Below are 13,118 nucleotides of genomic sequence, written 5' to 3' on the forward strand. Positions count from 1 at the left end.
GCGAATGTGCAGGCAGGGCTGTGTGGTTGGTTTGATGAGTATGTGCGAGAGAGATTTTTTCTAACAGTCAGGAAGACAAGTAGGTCCAGCTGTGCAGAGGACAGAGCTGAGTGGCTGCCTCAGGGTCTCCAACTAGGAACGATCAGTGCAGTGAGCTTGAGAAGGCAGCACAGGTGTGGTTTGGTTGGTTGGTATCCTTTACTGCGAGCACTGTTCTAAAACTTCTGTTCATATTGTTTTGATAACCCCCTTGTTAATAAGTGCTGTGGGGTTGGTCTTATTAACAAACAAACGCTAACCTGGCCTCCCTCTGGCTTGGGAACCAGCTGGGGGGTGAGCAGGTGGCTCAGGTGAGGCCCCTCCCCTTTGTGACCTGGTCCCGCTTTACCTGTCACTCTGCTTCCCTTGTCCACTTACCCTCCTCTCTGGACTCAGTCTCCCCTCCCCCCCATACCCCTCCACTAGTGCCTCATTCGCTGCCCTTCTTGCTGCCTCCATTTCCCCCTCTGCCCTCCAGGCTCTTCCTCTGTTCCTCACTTCCCCACGTCCTGTCCCTGTCCCCTCACTCCTTCTCTGTCTCTGTCTCTGGCCACTGGCCTCTGTGGCTCAGTGTCCCCCACACCCTGACTCTCACTGCCCTCTACCTCTGCTTCCAATGGCATCCTGACAGAAGCCCCTGAGAAGGCCACGCCTAGAAACATCTGCTGGGGGGGGACTTCCCTGGTGGCGCAGTGGTTAAGAATCCGCCTGCTAATGCAGCAGACACAGGTTCGAGCCCTGGTCCAGGAAGACCCCACATGCCGTGGAGCAGCTAAGCCCGTGTGCCACAACTACTGAGCCTGTGCTCTAGAGCCTGTGAGCCACAAATACTGAGCCCACATGCCACAACTACTGAAGCCTGTGCACTTAGAGCCCATGCTCTGCAACAAGAGAAGCCATCACTATGAGAAGCCCACGCACCGCAACAAAGAATAGCCCCCGCTCTCCACAACTAGAGAAAGCCCACATGCAGCAACAAAGACCCAGCATAGCCAAAAAATAAATAAATAAATAAAATTAAAGAAAACAAAAGAAACATCTACTGGGGCTGAGAAGTCACCCCGTAAATGTGGGACCCTCAGGTGAGGGTGGGTTTTCTCTGAGCTGGCCATCACCCTCCAGGGAGCCCCAGAGCTGGAGGCACCTTCCCAGAGCCCCAAGAAGCCTGACAGACGGGCTGGGCCATGGGATGGGGAGCCCGCCCCGGAAGTCACAAGATTTCCAGTGACTCCCTCCCCAGTCAGGTGGGGGTTCCAGGAGGTGGAAATGTGGTCAGTCCAGCCCTGGTGGGGTCCACACCAGCAACGCAGAGAGCTTGTTTGCCCCTTGGTTGGAACCAGGCCAGGAGCAAGCCCCAAATGGGCGGGGGTGGGGGCCATCACTGCTTCGGCTCCACCGACACCTCCTGCCTCTGGGGGCCGCACGTGGAGCCCCTTTGGCCTGTCGGGCTAAGGGGAAGTGCCAGTGGGAGGGGCCGGCACGCCAACCTGGGCTCCCAGCAGGTGCCTCCACTCACCTTTAACTCCCCACATGGAGCAGCCCCAGGGAGAGTCCTCCTTACCTCCCCCAGGGCAGGGGTGCCGCCATCTGGCCACAGTGACCCATGTCCTTACTATGGAAGTGCCTTAGTCATAGGCTGCGAGGTCTGGCTACTGCTCCTCCACATGCTCCTTCCTCAGATCTTTAATTCTTTAGAAGACTTTCACTCCCACACCAGGGACCTGCCAACTCGTCTCTTCTCTGCATCCAGAACAAGTGTGTAAATCACATCTAACCCCATGAGGTCCCTTGGTGGCCGACTCCTTTGGCTGGCTAAGCCAATAACCCCATTCCAACACCCCTCCCTTCCTTCTTCCACCTTAGAGACTGGAAAAACTAAATGTTCCTTTCCACAGTCTCCCACAAGGTCCCAGTGGAAACAGATGTCTGATGGGTAGTTTCTTGGGAAGACTTTGTTTTGTTCCTGATAACAGGAATATGTCCAGTTGGCATTATCCTTTCCCACCGTCTGCCTTCTTCTAGTCTTGGATACAGATGTAATGCCTAATCCTTAGCAGCCATCTTATCAACATGAGGCTACGAGTTGAATAACACCTAAATTGACAGTGAACAAAGATTCAGAAGCTGCGGGTGTGAGGACATGGTTGAGAAGTTGCCTCCATCCTAGACAGCCACCTCCACCCTTCTTGTGTGCTTTCAAGCCACTGTTGGTCGAATCTTCTTTTACTGCAGCTAAATGCCTTTGTAACTGATATACCTGCTTCAGACCCTCTGTCAATCTAAAACTATTCTGAACAATCGTTTTTTAATTAATTAATTAATTTTATTTATTTATTTTTGGCTGCATTGGGTCTTTGTTGCTGCGCATGGGCTTTCTCTAGTTGCAGCGAGTGGGGGCTACTCTTCGTTGTGGTGCACGGGCTTCTCATCATGGTGGCTTCTCTTGTTGCGGAGCATGGGTTCTAGGTGTGTGAGTTTCAGTAATTGTGGCACGTGGGCTCAGTATTTGTGGCTCTCAGGCTCTAGAGCGCAGGCTCAGTAGTTGTGGCACAAAGGCTTAGTTGCTCCGCGGCATGTGGGATCTTCCTGCACCAGGGCTCGAAGCCATGTCTGCTGCATTGGCAGGCGGATTCTTAACCAGTGCACCACCAGGGAAGCCCCCAGAATAGTTTTAGATTGACAGAAAACGTTTTTGCTTTTCTTTTTTTTTTTTTTACAGTAAACACTGTTTGTTATCATGGAAACAGTATGTCAGATTTTGTCAGTACAATCAAATCACACTTAAATTATCCAAATTATGAAGGCTTTGAGCTCATACCTATCCACAAGAGCTTTGGACCTTCAGAGGGTGTCCCAGTTAGTTTCATGTTTTCATATCATGCTTACTCAAGATCAAGTATTTTCTTTCTCTCCCTTTCCTGCTTGAAGTCTCCCAGTCAGTGCTGCTGCCCGGGGAGGCACCTGAAGGAGTCTCACCATGACCCCATTGATGGCGCCCTAATGAGTTCACTAGTCTCCTCACCAAGGGCACAAGCTCCCCAAGCTCCCCAGACTGCCTGGGGAGTGTGGAATTCTACGTGAAGGTGGAGACAATGGATTTCCCAGCTCCAAGCCAAACTTTGCTACCTGTGCCCAGGTCGTTGTGCTCATAGTATCACAAAGTTGCTCATGGGAAAGGTGACTGGGCCTGTGAGTATGACCTTCAAGGTCTGCAGCCTTAGACCTCACAGGATGACACCAGGCAGACTGGCAGGTAGCTAGTGAGTAAGAGCGTAACCAGGGCATGGGGGAAGGTGGTATGTGTCAGACTGTGGGGGCTGTGTTGATCTGCATCACCACTTGACCTTGACCCAACGGGCCTGTGGGTCTGATTTCCTGTTGGCAGCTATTAAACAATCACACACAGGCAAGCCAGGACAAATACCAGTTTTCAGGGACACAGTTGTCTCAATTCTTACTGAGGGGGGAATAATCACTTTCACAGAACATAGTCTATTTTGCTGGTTCTTCCTCATTTCCCCAACCTCTATGTGATTGATGCCCCAACATCATATCTGGGGCTTCTCTCCTCCTTCACCTACTTGTATCCATGGGTGATAGCATCTGGTGTCATAGCTCTACACACTATCCATAGAGGTGACTCCAGAGTTCTCTCCCTGCGTGTCCACTCAACTAATCAACATCCCCTTGTAAATATCATATAGACATCTCATCCTTAAGGTGACCCCAAATGAATCTCAGTATTCCCTCTCAAACTTGCTCCACTGGCAGAATTTCCATCTCAGCACAAAGCAGCTGTCCTTCCTTCCAACTGCTCAGTTTGGGAACCTTGGAGTACTGACAACACCAAGTGTTGGCGAGGATGCAGAGCTCCTGGAACGCTCACATGTTGCTGGTGGGAGCGCAAACTGGTACTGCCCCTGTGGAAAACATGCTGACTGTTGCGTGTAATGTTGAACATCCATGCAGCAATCCTACTCCTAAGATTGGTCCAAGAGAGAAGAGAACATATTCTTACAAAATCTGCACACAGATGTTTATAACGGCTTTGTTCAGAATTGGCAAAAATTGGAAACAACCCAGATGTTTCTTCAGCTGGTGAATGGATAAGCAAACTGTGGTCCATCCATTCAGTAGAATTCTACTTAGCAACAAAAATGAACAAACTATACACAGCATGGTGAATCTTTTTTTTAAAATCTTTATTTATAAATTTATTTATTTATTTTTAAATTATTTATTTATTTATTTTTGGCTGGGTTGGGTCTTTGTTGCTACGCACGGGCTTTCTCTAGTGGCGAGCAGGGGCTACTCTTCGCTGCGGTGTGCGGGCTTCTCATTGCAGTGGCTTCTCTTGCTGCAATGCACGGGCTCCAGGTGAGCGGGCTTCAGTAGTTGTGGCACACAGGCTTAGTTGCTCCGTGGCATGTAGGATCTTCCCGGACCAGGGATTGAACCCGTGTCCCCTGCACTGGCAGGCAGATTCTTAACCACTGCGCCACCAGGGAAGCCCCGCAACATGGTGAACCTTAAGCACATGATGCCGAGGGGAGAAAGCTGAACTCCAAAGGCTCCACACCATGATTCCATTTATATGACACTGTTGAAAAGGCAAATCTATAGGGACAGAGAGCAGACGGGTGGTTGCTAGGGGCTGGGGTGGGGAAAGGATTGCCCCCAAAGGGGCATAGGGGGATTTTTTAATAGTGATGGAACTGGCTTTATATCTTGATTGTGGTAATGGTTACATAACTGGATGCATTTATCAAAACTCATAGGACTATAATTTATTAAAAATGGTGAAATTTACTCTGTGTAAACTATACCTCCATAAAACTGATTTAAAAAACCCCAACAACACAAAACTGTGGCATCTTCCTTACGCCTCTCTTCCTCTCATTCTCTAAATTCAAGCCATCAGCACATCCTGTGAGTTCCATCCTATCTCCAAAATACGTCCAGATCTGGCCACTTCTTTCCCATGCCATCCCAAGCGACTTTCCTCTTTATCCCAGATTTCTGTCATGGCCTCCTAACTGGTCCCACTGCTTCGGCTGTTGTTCCCACCAGGCTGTTCTCAGCACAGCAGCCAGAGTGGTTCTCTTAAAACCTAAGTCAGATCCTGTCATTCTATTCCAAACCCTACTCAGAGTAAATGATGTCATCTTTCCAGCCTCCCTTCTCATCTCTCTCCTCCTTGTTTGTGGGGCTCCAGCCTCTCTGGCTTCCCAGCTGTGTTTGGGAACACAGCAGGCATGCTCCTGCCTCAGGGCCTTTGCACCTACGGTTTCCTCTTCCCCTGCAGGACTGCATGGCCACTCCCTCCCTTCCTACAAATCTCTACTCAGATGTCACCATGTCATCATCTTGTTTACAATGTTCCTTCCCTCCACTCTTGCTCCTTTCCTTGCTTTCTCTTTTTCCAGCACATTTATTACTATTTAATATATACAATTTATTTCATTTGTTCCTTGTTTATCATCCCCTCCCTAACACACACAACCAGGGTAAGCCTCTGTCCCTGCATTTGTCATGTTCTCTTATTACTGTCTATTTACTCAGTTATCTTTCCCAGGAAATATTCTAAGCTTATGAAAGGTGAGACCTTTACCTTATCCACCATGATACAGTCAGTGTCCAGAAAACGGTCCTGGAAAAAAAAATGTTAGTAAATGTTTCTTGAGTTAATGGTAATGGTAATGAGTATGGTCTATGTCACCAGTTTGGTGGACAATGTGGACACATCTCTTTTGTTTTTCTAATTATTCACTCAAGCACTGAGTTCTCTCCTTAGCAGAAGTCTATTCTTTCTTGAGGCCACCCCATTCTGCCCAGAAATTATCCAAGAATCCTACAGGTTGACTCGGTCTGTAGGGAGGAGTCCTATGAGAACTGGAAAGTCGTGTTATTCCTTCAATTCGGTTCCACTGCTTGGGTCAAGGTCAAGTGGGGACGCCGATGACTCACACTGCCCTCCCTCTCACCCTGCTTACACTATACGCAAGCTCACTGCCAGCCCGCCCTGGTTTGCACGTGAAGTCTAAGTTTGCAGGTCTTACAGGTTGCACTCAGAGACCAGTCACCCTTCCCACGAGCAGAGCACCCAGGTGGCTATGTTCAAAGGAGCATCTAGCCTCAGCCACCTGCTGAGCTCCAGCCCTTAGATACTGCCATTGATGCACATCACTCAGGAGATTTGCCTTTGGGGTCCTTGGGTTTAATTTCTGCTAACTGACCCAGTGGGGACTGTCCCTAATCATCAGAGAAATTCTAATAATGTCAAACTCACTAAATTCAACTTGCCTTGTCCTACTCCACAAATAAAAAGTGAAGACTTTGCTGTGGATTAACCATGAACCTAGAGATTTCTACTCTCTGTGAGCTGCAGTTTCCTCTGGGAAGAAGGGAGTCAGGAGGTGGCTGGTCCACAGGGAGACATCGCGTGCCCTGGGTGGGACAGGGAGGCCAGGTGGCCATCCCTTAGCAGTGAGTAGGGACCCCAGGTCTCCTGGACACAGGGGGTGATGGGCTGCCTGCAGGATGACGTGGCTTTCACATCTCAGTCTGGGGAGGCCCGACCAGCTCCACCGACCCTGGATCCTAGGAGGGACTGGCCTCAGATGGGCCCTGTGGTACCCGGCCTCCTCTCAGCTGTCTCCCTGGAAGGGGCAGGACAGGAGTCCGAGAGGACTGCCAGTGAGGAGCGGGCCAGGTCCTGCCCAGCCAGGGCTCCGGGTGACTGCCATCGGTGAGGGACCCGCCAACCATCCCTCGGGTGCCATCCAAGGATGCTGACCCTCAAACAGTGTCTGCAGGTGGAGAGTCATGCGGCTGGCCAGGCCTCTGCCTGTTTCTGCTGCTGCATCTGTTGACCGCTGCCCTGCCCCGCCACTGGCCCCTCTGCTCTCCTATGGGGCCTGGGTCTTTTGCTTCTGTCATCCTCCAGGGAGATTTCTGGTTGGCTGGGACAGGGCCAAGGGGCAGAGACCTGGCCCTGGGGGGCCAGCAAGCCTCCTGGGGAGGTGGGAGGAGGAAGAATCAAGGAGGAGACCTGGAAGCTCCTTCCATCTGGGGTGGCCTCCCCCAGACCAGAAGGAGAATTGGGATTCGCCCTGTTCTTGCACTCCTGGTCTAACAGAGGGGGGTGACTTTATGACCAGAATGGTGACCCTGCCTCCCTGGTCTGTCTTTCCTAGGGGCCCTCAAGGATGTGCTGCCTCCATGTTGGCCCAGCCCTGGACGTCCCAGCCAAGGGTCCAGGGCCAGTGGGGTGTACGTAGGAGGTGCTGGAGTAGAAACTGAGAGGAGGGGACACATGTGATGGCTGAGGCTGGGCCCCGTCCCCACCTGCCAGTCTCTCCCGGGGTGGGGCCTATCCAGGGATGCCGGGAAGATTGTGGGAGACCAAGGGGCCCAGGAAGGACTGTGGCTGCAGCAGGTGAGCTGAGGATGGCCTCAAGGGGCACGTGGGTGGGGGCTCCCTCACCCACCTCAGCTGGGCGCCCTGGGCATTACTGCTTCCTCGGGTGAGTGGGGTGGGTGGAGGGCGGCCACGGGCTCCTTAGCTGCAGAGGCAGCACCTGCGTCTGTTCCCTCCTAGGTCTTTATTGATTGATTGATCGTGTGCTTTGGAACAGCTGTGCTTTACTAAACAGGACGGCGTCTTCAGCAAGAGTGAAGGGGCATCTCTACACCCGGCTCTGAATGTGGGACTCAGGGTCTGTGTGAGCAGGAAGCTAAACGGATGCCCTGACTCACGTGGTTGTGTGTCATTGTTGTTACTGCTGCTGCTGCTGCTTTTGCTGCGGTCACTGTGGGTGCTGTCTCCACTGTCACTGGGTTGTGGTAGTGGTTGTTGCTGCCGTTGCAGCGCGAGTGAGGGCGGCCCCTCAGCCCTGCTGGGCGGCGGGCTCGCCCGGAGCTCGGGGCTCCATGGAGGGCATCCCCCACTGCTACTTCCCTGCTGGTCTTGCAGAGTCTCCTGGAGGGCAGGGGCGGCCGAGGCCCACCCGGGGGACACAGACCCTGGTGCTGACATAGTGGGGACACTCACCAGCGCCATCATCCCCGGAAGCTGGCATGTGGGATCATCAGCGCCTCCTGGGTGTTCGGATCCCAGCTCTACTGTGTTGAGGCAGGTGGGTCGCTCCCTCCCTTTCCCATCCCAACTTGACCTCCGTGTCTGTGAACAGTCTCCTTGTCCACCCTCGACCACGGGCAGGGGTGGCCCAGGGGACAGATTCCTGGTGCAGTTAGACTCCCTGAGCCCTCTCACCACAGGGACCTGCATAGGACTTGGGGGCCTTGGGCCAGTGTCCTGGATTCTGCCCGTGGCAGAGCCAGTGCAGTTGAGGCTGAGAGGCTGTGAGATTAGTAGGGCCCTCAGTTCCCAGGCAGATGCCTGGGGCTTGAACTTACTGCCCCAGCCCCTGCCTCCTGGTTCTGGGAGGCGGAGGAGCTGGGTGGGCAGAGGCGCAGGAGATCCAGTCCTAGCGTGGGTCCTCCCGGCAGTGGCTGGGCCCATCTGGGTTTGGGAGACGTACTAGCAGGTGAGCACCTAGGATAGCCCAGCCTCCCCAGGAAGGGCCTCATCCAGTATGACATGTTCTGTGCCTCTTTGTGATGGGAAAAAAGACTCCTGCAAGGTGATGGCGGCTTCCATCCACCCTCCAGGTTCTTTGTGTCCCCACTCGGTCCCCACCCCCACACCCCAGCATCCACAGGGAGCAGCATCCTTGCCCAGCCCCTGTGACCTCAGCAGAGGGTGCGCAGGCCCATGGGCTCCGGGAGGCCTCGTGCTCGGCTCCTGCCCTCCCTGTCCCTGGGGTGACTGGGGGGGCCACTGCTCTGTTCCATCTATGATGCTTGGATCCAGGTTGGGACTGTAAGCTGGGAATCAGGCTGCGTTGGGCCATACCAGCCTGGTGTCTACACCCATGTGCCAACCTATACAGACTGGATGGGGAACACTGGCAAAGTCTCCCTCAAGCACCTCTGGGTTCCACGCTGTGCCCTTGCTTGAGCCGGTGGCCTTACTGTTGCTTGGGGCCCTGTGAACTCTGAGTGATGCAGTCCAGACTCACCCTTCTGGTGGGATTTGCAATTCAGGAGGCTTGGAGGTGACACAGAAAAAATGGACCTCAAACTGGGGATTTGAAGGTGACAGCCCAGGTGCTTGAGGCTCCAGAGCTCAAAGTGACTCTGGTGCATCGTGACTCCTGGAATAGCTGGTCCTTCACTTAAGCAAAATGCCTCATGTGTATGTGCACATTTATGTTTCTCTGTGTATATGTTTGCGTGTGTGTCTGTATTTGTGTATGTGTCTGTGTGTCTGTATATGTCTCTGTGCATCTATATGTTTGTGTACATGTATGTGTGTGTGTTTATGTGTCTATGTGTACATTCTGTACGTGTCTGTGTTTGGGTGTATCTGCATGTGTGTCATGTGTGTATGTGATCTGTGTGTGTGTTCCTCAGAGCACCCCACATTTGCTGGCAAAAGACAGCAGAAACGGTTCAGTTCCCCCAGCCAGGGGTGCCTCCTCCCCCCACCCCACCTCCCACTTGTGCCTATGGTGAGTGAGGAGGAAGGAGCCTGAACCAAGAGCAAAACCCATGGAGACCTTGCAGCCTGACCTTGGTTGTGATACACACACCAGCCCCTTTGTCATCTGTTTCCCTGGCCACTTCCAGAGGGTGTTTGCAGAGGATCTGGAAGACTGACACTTGTGCTCATAAAACTCCACCCCAACCCCGGCTTGGTGCAACAGACAGAGAGGGTTCTCTTGGGGCCTCTTGGGGGTGGGGTGGAGTGGAGGGGCTGCCCCACCTCCAGCAGCTCCTCTCAGCATCTGGCTGCCCAACCACCCTGGCTGCACAGCTGAATGTCTCTCAAGGGCCCCCTGATGGCTGGCCGGTGGTCCCTGCACCCTGGTGGGCCTCTGGTGGGCCTGGGACTAGTGACACTGTCCAGGGACAGGTTAAGGGCTGGGAGTTCAGTGTGTGGAGAAGAAACAATTCACAGCCTCCAAACAAACGACCCTCCATGGCTCAGCCAGGACGTGGATAAGGAAGGGGTTAGAATGTACGCAGATGTTCCGAAGGCTGACAGGCTGACTTCTGACCAAAGGCCAGATGAAGAGCAGGATCCAAGCCCAGGATAAACCGTCCCTCCGTCAGCCTGGACCCCAGGGCTCAGGTTTGACATGTGCCTGGTTTCTTAACTTTTGTAGAACCACTGAGGAGATCACAGGGGCCAGGCCGGCTCTGCCAAAGTCCCTGTAAGTTCTGGGCCCCGAGTTCCCAGAGCAGCGGAAAGAAACCTGCAGGGAGACTGCCTGCTGTGTGAGTTTTGAAGTGTGTGGGGACACTCAGGAAAGGACATCTCTCCCCCCAGATGGGCACTGGATGGACATCTGAACAGGGGAGCAGGGGGGGGCAGAGCGATAGTAGGTTTAAATTCCACAACCACTGGGTAAATTACATCAATTCTCTCAGCCTGGGTTCCCTCACCTGTAAAGATAGGATGTTAACACCCACCTGAGAGGTGTTGTGAGGACTAAATGAGAGAACAATTGTGAAACCACCTGGCATTAGGCCTGGCCCCACATGGGTGCAGGATGGATGCTACTGCTCCTTCAGTTCCATCCTTCCATCCATCCATCCACCCCCGTTGCAGGAATAAATCAAATCACAGGAGAATTACTCACACACGTACACAAAACATTGCAACAGAAAGCAGTTTTCACAAGCAGCACTCTGGAACCAGTTCCTTTCTGTTGCATAATTAATTCCTTGCCCCTGGCTTGCTAAAAGGGAAATGTTTCCAGTACTGAGGAGACTCCACCCCTTTTCTGGGGCCCACCTTTCCTGGGGCTGGCAGCTGGGAGGGGGTCGCCTCCCAGTGCCCCCTGGTTGGCAACAACGAGGGTCAGAATGGGACAGTGTTGATGGGAAGAGTGACAGCACTGATCCCCACAGCAGTCACTGCCTTAGACTGGGGAAGGTAGGAGAAGAGGAGCATTTGGAGGAGAGCCGGAAGAGGAGCGGGTGGGGGGAGGAGGGGAGGGAGGGGGCGGAGCAGGCGTGGCGCCAGCTCAGGGGCTGTTGTGGGGACTAATTGCGAAGCACCTTCCTGGGCACAGTTCATCCTTATTTGGGAGCCGGTTCTTGGGAATTCCTTCATCATTCCCACTGCAAACACTGAGGGTGTCCTCCGGGCCAAGCCCTGCCCGGGCCCCACGGAGTCACGCGTGGTGGAGACAGCGTCCTGAGACGCTGTTCTCAGGACCTCCGGTCATCAGGATATAAGGCTCGCATAGTGCGCGGGGCCAGGGAGCTTGGGGGCGCCTGGAGCCACTCCCCTTGGGGGCAAGAATCAGGCGGGCTCACGTGTGTGCAGAACCTTTCTTCAACACGGGCATTCAGCATCACTCTGGCCTTGCCGATTGGTACCAGCTCGGGGTCACCTGGCCTCTGGTCCTGACCACCTGGCCGCGAGGAAGCAGCGCGTGGTGGGACCCGAGACCGGCTCAGGACCGCACTGGGCCTCGCTGGGTCCTGCTTCCCCGCGCGGGTCATCAGCTCTCTGGTCACCGCGGCGGGTCGACTGGGCGGACGGCTTCTCGGGGCTAAATCCCCACTTGAAGCCGATTCCCGAAAGGCAGTGGAGCAGGTGCTGGCAGTTGGCGGACGGGAGTGGCAGCCGGGAGGCGGGAGGGCGGGCGCTGAACCGCAGCCCCGCGCGGTACCCGATGGCGGCCTGGCGCCCCCTGCTGGTGCCGCAGCGCAGATGCCGGATGCAGGCCGCCCGGGTGACCCTCTAGCGCGTCTACCATAGGGACTCCGGCCCGCTATGGCTGGGGGCTCCTTACCGCGGGCTCCAGTGCGCCCTAAACCTCAGCCGGATGCTGGGAGGGAGGCGGACTTTCCGGCCACACACTCCCCCCTCCACCCCCACCCCCCTACTCCAGGACTGATGTTTGCTGTGAAACACCCAGGAGGCACAGAGCCTGGGTATGTGAGGAGGAAGAAATCAGGCAGGTTCTGCCCTAGGTGACCCCCAAGGGGTTGGAGACACAGAAGCAACTGCACGGAACAAAAGGCCGGCTGCAGAGAAAGTGGGAGACAGGGCCCCACCCTTCCCTCATTTAGGTGGAGTTGCTTGTGCTCTTCTAAGTAAATTAAAAGTCTAATCCCACTGCCCCATCCAAGGACTTGCGGGATAACACTGCTGGGGGAGCATCACTCGGATCAGGCCTCCAGACTAGTGTCCTGATCCTGGTGACATCACATCACTGCTTTATTCCCACTGTATCTGAAGAAGCAGACTCGGAGAGGTTCCGCACCTTGCCTGAGGTCACTAGGGGAGATGGTGGCCAAGGCCAGGCAGGACCCCAGTGACAAGTCCCGAGTCAGGCAATCATCACCACACCCCACTGCCCCTGATCCACGGAGACCCCTGCTGAGCTCCAGGCACCCCTGGCTCCTCGGCCTCTTCCCAACCAGTGTTCAGCCCCATTCCCTGTCCCTGGTTCTTGCAAACGTCCCCCAGCTAATGGGCACATGCAGAGCTCAGCACAACCCAACCCACCTCCCCAAGGGACCACACAGGAGGACAGGCTTTCACTTATTTGACCCCTTGTGACAAGTGGGGAGCCCTGGGGAGGAGGAAATGTAGAAGAGCTGCCAGCCTGCTAAGCCCTCAGCAAAGACCATACTCAGCACAGCGCAGACAAAGAGCTGGAGATTCCCCTTAACCAAGCCTAAGACTGGAAAATCTCCATTATGAGTTTTGCTGCCCTTTCTGGTTCCTTTCTTCTGCCTTCCCCTGACACAAGAAGAAAGGAACGTCCCGCAAAGCAGCTGCAGATACACCTGTTAAAACGTGCCTTACAAGTGTCCTATGAACACCTGCGCTTTTATTATTGATTCAGTAAAAGGCAAATCTGGGGGTTCCCTGGTGGCCTAGTGGTTAGGATTTGGTGCTTTTACTGCAGAGGCCAGGGTTCGATCCCTGGGGTCGGGGAACCATCCTGCATTGCAAGTGGGGTGTGGCCAAAGTTAAAAAAAAAAAAAAA

The 13,118-nt window shown here is 54.1% G+C and overlaps 1 protein-coding gene across 1 annotated transcript in view; it reads right to left on the bottom strand.

The window, feature by feature from the left end:
• Positions 1–11,503: 11,503 nt before the first annotated feature.
• The window catches only part of ZG16B (zymogen granule protein 16B), a 5,232-nt gene continuing 3,617 nt past the window's right edge, over positions 11,504–13,118 (bottom strand). Inside the window, 1 exon segment of the mRNA XM_029220837.1 lies at positions 11,504–11,860. Coding sequence (XP_029076670.1) covers positions 11,504–11,860 — 357 coding nt within the window.

This window comes from Monodon monoceros, unplaced genomic scaffold, assembly GCF_005190385.1.
Source record: "Monodon monoceros isolate NGI ecotype Baffin Bay Population unplaced genomic scaffold, NGI_Narwhal_1 Super_Scaffold_13, whole genome shotgun sequence".
NCBI classification, from domain to species: Eukaryota; Metazoa; Chordata; class Mammalia; order Artiodactyla; family Monodontidae; genus Monodon; species Monodon monoceros.